Below are 9,696 nucleotides of genomic sequence, written 5' to 3' on the forward strand. Positions count from 1 at the left end.
TGTGTCTCTTAAGTAGCTCACTAGTGCCCCCGTTTGTCTAAAATGTGGGGTTTCTTTTACCTACAGTCCACAAATGGGTCAGTAACAACATAAAATAGTCCACTGATATTTACCCACTTGATGCACTTGCCCACCGTGCATTGTTTTCTGGAAGGCACGGTATAGCGATTCACAAATGTGCGAGGGCCCGCCATCGCTGCTTGCAGCTATATTTTTTTATTGGTTTTAAAATTGTATATACATTATGATAGAACAAATATAGAATTAAGTCAACAAAAACTTGGCAATAACCCAGAACGTGTTATATATTGTCAATTATTTAAATCGATTCACTTTTTGCTTTGATAATGGCACATTCTTGGTATTCTCTCAGTCATCCTCATCACCTGGAATGGCTTTCCAACTATCTTAGAGTTCCTAGCGGTGTTGTACTTGTTGTCTGCTTTTTCTTCACTCTCGAACAATCGAAACTGGATTTAGATTTAGCTCTTCATTAACCTAGAGGTGTGTTTGCAGTCATTACCCATTACCCTAAAGACGGAAACAAAAATCTCTAGTTTGGATTTATCCGACCAAAGGATACTGACACTTTTTGACTGATCTAATGTCTATTTCTTGGCCTCAGCAAGTCTTCTGCTTGTTTCTGGTTTCTTTACCACAATTTGACTATGAAGGCCTTACTCACATAGCCTCCTCTGAACAGTGGAAGTTGAAATCTGTCTGCCACTTAAACTCTGAAAAGCATTTATGTTAAATCTGAAGTTTCTGTGACTGTTAATTCTAATAAACTAATCTTCTGCAGCAGAGGTAGCTCTTCTTAACAGCAGATGTTGAAATATATCTGCCACTTGAACTCTGAGAAGCATTTATGTAAATCAGTGGTTTCTGAGGCTGGTAATTCTAATAAACTCATCTTCTGCAGTAGAGGTAGCTCTTAGTCTTTCTTTTTTGGGGATAGTCCTCATGAGAACCTACTTCATCTTAACATTTGATGGTTTTGGTACATGCATTTAGGGATACCTTTTTTTTTTTTTACCTTAATTTCTTAAAATAACGATGGACACTCTCTTCTCTTTACTTACCTCAGTGTTTCGTGCCATAATGTTGATCTGTACATTAGTTAACACTAACACGGGGTATTGATTTTGTGATCTGTTGTAAATAATAAAAATAAAGAAATACAACTGAAACAGGTGTGTCCAAACGTTTTACATATTTAAATAAAATAGATTACAGAATTTCTGAATATTTTAAACAATCATAACGGAGGAGTGTTTTGCGCTGGATCCACTGGAGTGAACTTGTTTATGACCTCTAGGTGGCGATAAAGATTTTAAACCTTTTTTTTTCTCTACATAAGAAGAAGACAAATTGAGTTGACGGAAGCGGTAAGTTTGCTGTGAGTACAATATTTTGAATTGCTCCACTTTTAATGGGGAGAATTAGAAGATGTAACGTTTATGTGAAGTAACACGTTTGTTTGTTTTTTTTTATATGTATTTTTTAACGTGCTTCTGCTAACGTTACTTAAACGGCCAGCTAAGATCCCGTTTATGCTAGCTCTGAATGAATAGTATTTGCATTAAATCAGTAGGTGCTGTGTGATTACTGATGAGCTCCCAGTCCAGTCAGCCTGGCAGTATGCCCACCGCTCCGGATTCTCCATCACTCGGTGTCACGGTCAGTGGCAATGTGCAGAAATACAGCGTGAAAAAGAAAAAGGTCCTCAACGCTGAAGAAGCTGAGCTGTTCGAGCTCACTCAGGCTGCTGGAATAGTCATGGACCAGGAGGTCTTCAAGTGAGTCCTGATAACTGTTTATCAGAGAATCCACTCATCTTTACCTGCCCATATTTCTATCTATTAGTGGTGTAGCGGTAAACAAAATTCACGGTTCGGTTCGATTTCGGTCATGAACGCAGTTTAGTATTATCAACATTTGTGAACAATAACAGTTTACATTTTTTAAATCATTTTAAATCAAATGCCTGCTTGGTTCAATAATATATAAAATAATATTTTATAATAATGTATCAAAAATGAAATAGAAAAATAAAATAGAGCAAATAAAGGGGCTCCAGACTGCAACTAAAATAATAAATTGCGAGTAATATTTTTGCCTAGATCATATAAATGTACACGTTATGACCGTGTAATCTGCACGTTATGACTTTATCTGCGTGTTCTGTAAGGAATGGCCTTTCACGTCATTTGGTGACGTAATAAACTAAGACGCATGAAAGCGGTAAAATAACCGGGCAGTTAAATCAAAACTCACCTTCCCTCATCAGAAAAAAACATGTCGAAACTAAAAATATTAGACTTTTTTTCAGTCTCTATTTCTGTCCAACTGTTTCCCTGTAGTAAAAAGTCAGACTGAGAGAGGGAGAACGACAGAGGCACTGAGGACCATCTTTTTATGTCAGTTAGTGGAAACATAAATAATAGGATTTAAGAGTTTTCATGGCGACATCTGCTCTAAAGCGGGTAGAGAAATTGCAGGGGAAAACTGATTTCATTTCCCGAACAGATCATTTTAAAAAAAAAGAGACGGTACGAAAACACGGCTATAGTCAAAAGCAGAAAAATGCTCGTGATCACATAATGGCGAAAAGCGCGCCACAGAAAAGACCGTTAACGCTCGCGCTGTCTCGTGCAAGAGCTAAAAAATAAAATTCAACACCACCTATATGATCGCTTTAATTCCCAGGCCATGCTGTAAAATGATGATGTACACACGACAGGATGACTAAAAGTAAGTGTTTTAAATGATTTAAAGTTCATTCTTGTGTGGCACATAAAAATATAATTTGGCACCTGTTGTTTTTCTCACAGGAGCCAATGGCTCCTTAAAATAAAAGTGCTCCTTTGACTAAAAGTACAAATTTATTTGCCTTTAAATGTACTTTGACTATCCAAGGTACTAGGATTTATTATGGCTATAATGTCCCTATTATCATCTTTGTCAAAAGACTGTTGCTTAATCAACTCGGTTTAGGTGAAAATACCCTAATATTATTATTATTATTATTATTATTTTTATTTTATTTTTTTTTTTTACAATCTATAATTATATTAATTAGTCGAACACTGATTGATATCTATTAAATTTATCTTGAGCCAAAAACCTTTTTCAGTTTAGAGTCCAGAGATTTTTCCATCATTTATTCCTCTTAAAATGTTCTGCTTACTGTTGAACTGATGCTGAACTGTATGTTCATGCTAAGTAGATACCATCAAGCATCAGTACTGATGTGTAAAAAAGCTGCTTAAGTACAGTAACAATTAAAATTGTCTTTGTTACAGTCCACCACTTATAAAATAGTATGGTATGAATACGTACCGTTACTCCCCTGATATCTATACATTTACCTGCTACTGATTTGAGGGCTCTACACATATGAAATGATTGCAGTGAAAAACTGAAAATGTGTTGTTGAAAAGTTCTTGAAAATGGCCCTGTAAGTGTATCTGTGACCAAATCAATTTCTTCTCCTGTGTCAGCCATTGTGGAATTGAAAAAAACAGCTATTAAATCTACAAACATTTATTTTTTCTAGCTCTGACTAGTGCGGTCTATGACCATCCAATCAAAGGTTGTGAAAATGCAGACATTCTTGTACGCCCTCTAGATGTCGCCGGTGTCACAAACTCGAAAATCAACATGTAATTTATCCTGCAGGCACCCACACATGACCCTGGATCTCTAACATAAACATACACTACTTATATCAGCGTAACCGAGAGAAAAGCTATGAAATGGGGAGAATAGAGTATTGGGACAAATTGTATACATATTCATAGGAAGATTAAAATGTAAGTCAGTGATTCTGATGTTCTGTTGGGCCCTTGCTGGCCCTGACCGCCCCTGCCTGTTACTTATTTAAGTGCTCTATACATAAGAAATGATTGCTGTTAAACATCCTGTAGTGATATCTGAGCTCTTTATATCTAAAGGGAAGTGACCTGAGATGACATTCTGTCTAAAGATCATAATGCAGCTCAAAGTGTGTATTGATCTCTATATATGTAATGCTTTATTTATTTTATATACGTATCTGGATCATAACTTCAAGTATAGTAATATGATTTTGATTTTGGCCAGTCATATCGACTTCACCAGTGAATTTCTTCTTAAGTGGAATAAAATCAATTCATTCTAAAGTGATCAAAGCTCTGAATGATCCACATCCACAGGGCCACCTCACTTAGTCAAGATTTTTTAGTTTAAGGTGGAAATGTTTATCTAAACAGACATATTTTACTCGCAATTAAATAGTATTTCAACTGAAACACTTTTCTTGATTTAGAACCAGTGTAGCTGCTGAAGAATGGAAAGTATATTTTGTCAAATTCTCCTCTATTGCTGAAGTCATGTTTTGTCAAATTTAAAAAGAAAGACAACTGCAATAAAATGTATACATATATAGAAAGAACTCGACAAGAAACACCGTAAAACTAATGGCAGGCATCTGTAAAGACGCACTAATAACATTACAATTTCATAGAAAATGGAGCAGTGCACATATTCTACGTGCCACACAATGTTAGTAATGATGGAAATGATAGTAATAGTAGTTTAGTATAGTAATAGATAGTAATTTCTCTTTGCTTTTGTAGGATCATTGTGGACCTCCTGAAGATGAACGTGGCCCCTCTAGCTGTATTCCAGACTTTGAAAGCAATGTGTGCAGGTCAAAAGATTTCTGACACGATCGCCCCAGACTTATCAACTGCCACTGAGGCCAGAGGTCAGTCCAGTGCCTCAGGAGGTGCACTTATAATGCTACTGAACTGATCTGCTATGCTTTTGACACAGAAGCTCACAGAATTAAACATTTATTTTGTATAGTTCATTTCAAATGCAGTGTTTTATTTCATATAGTAAATAAGTTCCAAAGAATCGTTACTCCCTTAAATAATAAGCAGTGTGAAAGTATATAAAATTAGACAAAAGCATTAACGATGAGACGATTATTATTAGCCTTGTTTTTTTTTTTGTTCCAAAATATAACTAGATTTCATATTTCTGTATTTCATTAAGTAAGTTGCTGACTAAGGATTACTTCAGTCCAAAATCAATGGGGTGTTTTCTTTAAAGGGGGCCAGATAACCCCTCATCAACTCACTATATGCCTGTTACCACATAGTACACCCAGTTGTATCGGATGTCTTTGGATGAGGTGGAATGAAATTTTCCCTTCACTTTAAGTAGTAAATGCAAACCTGTTCCAGCATGGCATTGTGCACGAAGCAAGCTCCCTGAAGATTTTACATGGTTTGGAGTTAAAGATCTTAATTGGCCTGCCGCAGAGCTCTGACCTAAACCCTATTGAGCACTTTTGGGATGAATTTGGAACGCTGACCGCGCCCCAGACCCCTCCTCTTAACAACAGTACCTGATGCACTTGTGGTTGAATGAGCACAAATCTTCACAAGCACACTCCAAAATCAAGTGGAACATCTTCCAAGAAAAGGTTTTTTATAACAGTGAATGGGGACTAATTATAAAATTGGATGTTCAGAAAGCACATACTTTCAGGGGTTATGTAGTTAAGTCAAGTCAAGTATATTACTATAGCACTTTTCACAACAGACATTGTCTCAAAGCAGCTTTACAGAATTTTAAGAGTTAAGGTGAACGATGTGTATTTATCCCTGATGAGCAGGCCATGGCGACTGTGGCTCAGACTCAAAAGGGGACCCCCCATTTGGGTGACATCAAGTGTGAGATTATAAATCTTCAAACAATACAGAACACTGGAGATTATGGTCAGGGGTTCACAAATCTTTGTTCTTATAGTTTATATGAAAGAAGAGTGGGACTGATAAATGTTTGTTTTGAAACATTCTGGGTATTTATTTATTGCTATCAATATGCCATTGCACTAATAAAATGGCTGAATACTCTGTTGAACTATGTGTTGCATGACCAGCACTTATTAGTCATGGTATTAGTCAGACCCATAGTATGAAAAAGCCAAACTTGTTCAGAATGTTTTCTGACATATAATCCACCGATAAGGCATAACATTATGACCATCTAATATTGTGTTGGTCCCCCTTTTGCTGCCAAAACAGTTCTGACCCATTGAGCATTAACAGCATTAACTTCAGCAATTTGAGCTGCAGAAGCTCATCTGTTGGATCGGACCACACGGGAAAGCCTTAGCTCTCCGCATTGATCAATGGGCCTGAGTCCACCCATGACCCTGTCGCTGGTTCACCACTGTTTCTTCCTTGGACCAATTTTGATAGATACTGACTAATGCAGATCAGGAAAATCCCACAAAAACTGCAGTTTTGGAGATGCTCTGAACCAGTCGTCTAGACATCACAATTTGGCCCTAGTCAAAATCACTCAAATCCTTACGCTTGCCTATTTTTTCTGCTTTTAACACACTACTTTTTTTTTTTTTTTTCTGCTTTTTTACTACAATACTGGATTGTGAGGGTTAAAACCAACTACCAAAGCTCTGAATTATCACCATGTGTAATTTGTTCTTTATTTGCATATACAATCTGCGGTTTCCTCTTCCTTCTGTTAATACCTTCTCCTGTGTCCTCTTGTCTTTTTTTGTGGCATGTATATGTACGTTCTCTCTCTCTGTGTGTGTGTGTGTGTGTGTGTGTGTGTGTGTGTGTGTGTGTGTGTGTGTGTGTGTGTGTGTGTGTAAACCCAACGAAGAAGAGGACCCTAAGGTCCCAGACAAGAGTGCTAAAAAAGCAACCCCCCAGGCCCCACCCACTGCTCCCGCTTCCCACTCTCAAAGGGCCGGGTCTAAAATAGTGGTCTACAGCTCTGGGGAACAGAGCTCTCCTCTCTCTCAAGGTTTTCTTCCCCTTTGTCTTTTCTGCACCCTTTCTCTTTACCTCTGTGTTTTCTTTGCATACACCAGCTTGCTCTTTATCTTTTCTCACATTCATGTTCGCTCTTGACTTTTTTTCTTTCCCTCTAGTTCTTTTTTTTTTTTCTTCCTCACACTTCTCTCTTTTTTGTGTATTTTTTTCTTTTACTTTTCATTCATTCATCTTAGCTCTCAGCTCATGATTCAGAGCATCTAACCTTCCTGTTTCTTGCATTTTCTCAAATGTGGTGCGTATTCATTAACGTTGGTTCTTCACTAGTTGAGCGTGTTCGAGTGTGTCCTGTTCTGTTCAGCTCTGCATTTAGGCACCAGCAAAAAAAAAAAAGAGTGACTGCATGTAAGCATGTTGATGCGCATGTAAAATATAATTTTCAAAGGTTCTTATGGAAATATTAAAAATCCAATCAGAATATCGGAATGATGTTTTAATAATTATAGTACTGAGCTTTTTTTTTTTTTCTTCCGTTCTACCTAGCTAAGCAATAAGATATGTGTGTGTGTGTGTGTGTGTGTGTGTCTTTTTGTGTTGTCAGTGCGCAGTAAATCAGGTACGGGCCATGCAGAGAAGCGCGAGCAGAGAGTGCCAAGGCAGGCAAGCGCCACCAGGGGGCAGAAGAGTGCCAAGAGTTCAGGCAGCAGCAGCTCATCTTCCCAGCTCACCTCTAACTAAAACACCTATGCATGATCTCAGCTCAGCCTGGACTTCCATGCCTGCGATGTGGGAACTAAACGTGATCCAGATTCAACATTTCTTTCCTGGATGCTTTGTTTGTCTCGAACATGGGGGTTATTTTAATCCTAAAACAATCCCCATATTTTTTTTATTTATTTATTTGTTTGTTTTACAGTGATGTCAGATGAGTGGTGATGACACTGATTAAGAGGATTTTTTATTTAATGTATAATAAAAATGAACAAAATGTATAGGTTGGAATAAAAAACATATATCAGCCTCCTCGATAAGCTGTTTTATCTGCATGACATGGGTGACTCCTGGACGGAGTTGCAGTATAAAGATAAAAATGGACATACCGGTATATGAGACTTATTGAATATGTAGAGGACATTCTGTACATCCCATTTGTTGGGAGTTTGAATACAATGCTTGATAATTTCATGGTAATTAAGTGTATCTACTTTTGTTTGTATCTTGAAAGAAACCATTCATTTTTAATAAAAGTTTTTCTACAGTGTAAACTTCTGATGATGTTTACTGATTTAAACCTAATAAAAGCAAATATTCTAAAACCACGATGGTTTATGAAAAATCTTCTAAAAATGTCTATTTTTTTATTTTTTAGAATAATTAATTTATGTTTATGGCATTTGGGAGATGCCCTTTTCCAAAGCCCTTTTCTCTCAATTATACAACTAAACAGGTGAGAAATAATGCCAGCTTGGGATTTGAACTCGACCTTCTGAGCATGTTCAAACCAGATGTGGTTAGTGGGCACCTTGTAAATGATTTCCAAATAATCATTTGATTTAACAGGATTGTATGCACAAGATAACCTTGTCATTCAGTATGACCATTTCACTGAATATGAAACAGGATGACAAGTGATTTTTCTTTTCGTTACAAAACTTCAATGTTATTTTCTGCAAATGTAACCAATAAAACATTCTAATGGCCATTATAAAGAAATACCTGTATAATGGATAATTCAACTAGCATGTTTAAAGATTTTAAATAGATTTGTATATTGCATGTAGTTCAAGGTAAAGTGCAGCAAGACGGGCAAATGCAATGTAGGTTTGATCAATTATTTACACATTTATTCATCTTTAGTAACAGGGTCGATATAGATCCAGACCCAATTTGCAGAAATACTTGATGCAAAGTGGAAAAACTTGGTACAGAGATTCCCCAGATATTCTATCAGTGGTAGCTTTTTTTTTTTTTTTTTTTTTAAACTACACACAGTCATTTATAAGGGCAAGTCGTGAATTGTTGGGACGATAGAGAAATGGGTAGGATGGCAAGAGAAGGTTTGATTTCAATGCACTGCCAAGCTCTCGCTGAAAGGCCCTTCAACAAGGCCCTTAAACTTTCTCAGTAATAAACGTGTAAGTCACTCTGGATAAGCACATCTGCCAAATGAACATAATTTTCCAAAATATAACATCATAAAAACATGGGAAACATGCAAAAGTTCACATAGACAGTAAATTCATAGTCAATCCCAGGACCTGCATCTTTGGGATGGTAAATCTACAATATCATGACTTTTATTTAATATGACTTTCAATTTATTATCATCTATATTTATCTTGATGAACAAACTGAAAGCATTTTCTAAATTGATGCTTAAAGCGATTGCTGAGTCAATCAACAAAATGTTCATGTGAAATAAATGGTTCATAAAATGAATATATATATTGCATCCTATTAGAGATGGAAAGAATGTTGCATGAACACCATATCATTTTACTTCATTGCACATGTTGGAAGGTTTTGATTTGTTCACATCAAACAATTGTATTAATGTACTGTAATGATTATTGGATCATTTAGTTTATTTGATGCGATAGTGTTTATTGACACTTTGGCTGTGCAAAGGAATACAGTAGATGTGGTATTTAGTTTTAACGGGTTTTTCTATATTTTCTTAGCAGAGGGAAAGGATATATATATATATATATATATATATATATATATATATATATATATATATATATATATATATATATAGTTCATGCCAATTGCTTATAATCTATACCTGTTTTTAGTTTTAAAAAAATCAGTATGCCACTAGATATGGATTGAATGATGAAAAGTTACAACTGTTGTAAAGTTACAACAAGTAGAAGGTTATAAGTCAGTGAAA

At 36.1% G+C, this 9,696-nt stretch overlaps 1 protein-coding gene across 6 annotated transcripts; it reads left to right on the plus strand.

The window, feature by feature from the left end:
• Nucleotides 1-1,264: 1,264 nt before the first annotated feature.
• Nucleotides 1,265-8,065, plus strand: mzt2b (mitotic spindle organizing protein 2B). 6 transcript variants are annotated; one of them, XM_046867074.1, is made up of 5 exons: nucleotides 1,265-1,388; nucleotides 1,592-1,799; nucleotides 4,620-4,750; nucleotides 6,688-6,831; nucleotides 7,402-8,065. In XM_046867074.1, the coding sequence occupies exons 2-5, from the start codon at nucleotides 1,612-1,614 to the stop codon at nucleotides 7,536-7,538; spliced, it is 600 nt and encodes a 199-aa protein (XP_046723030.1). In that variant the 5' UTR covers nucleotides 1,265-1,388; nucleotides 1,592-1,611; the 3' UTR covers nucleotides 7,539-8,065. The 6 variants fall into 6 exon arrangements, with proteins under 6 accessions (XP_046723030.1, XP_046723031.1, XP_046723029.1 ...); XM_046867075.1 differs by having other exon boundaries at nucleotides 1,326-1,388; nucleotides 1,595-1,799; XM_046867073.1 differs by having other exon boundaries at nucleotides 1,358-1,399.
• Nucleotides 8,066-9,696: the final 1,631 nt, after the last annotated feature.

This window comes from Silurus meridionalis, chromosome 15 (genome assembly GCF_014805685.1).
Source record: "Silurus meridionalis isolate SWU-2019-XX chromosome 15, ASM1480568v1, whole genome shotgun sequence".
In the NCBI taxonomy this organism is placed as follows: domain Eukaryota; kingdom Metazoa; phylum Chordata; class Actinopteri; order Siluriformes; family Siluridae; genus Silurus; species Silurus meridionalis.

Bases quoted from the DNA above. Each gene is read 5' to 3' on its own strand.
- mzt2b (XM_046867074.1), top strand. From the start codon at position 1,612: ATGAGCTCCCAGTCCAGTCAGCCTGGCAGTATGCCCACCGCTCCGGAT. The intron at 1,800-4,619 runs GTGAGTCCTGAT...TTGCTTTTGTAG, and splicing joins ATGGACCAGGAGGTCTTCAA to GATCATTGTGGACCTCCTGA. The intron at 6,832-7,401 runs GTTTTCTTCCCC...TTGTGTTGTCAG, and splicing joins GAGCTCTCCTCTCTCTCAAG to TGCGCAGTAAATCAGGTACG.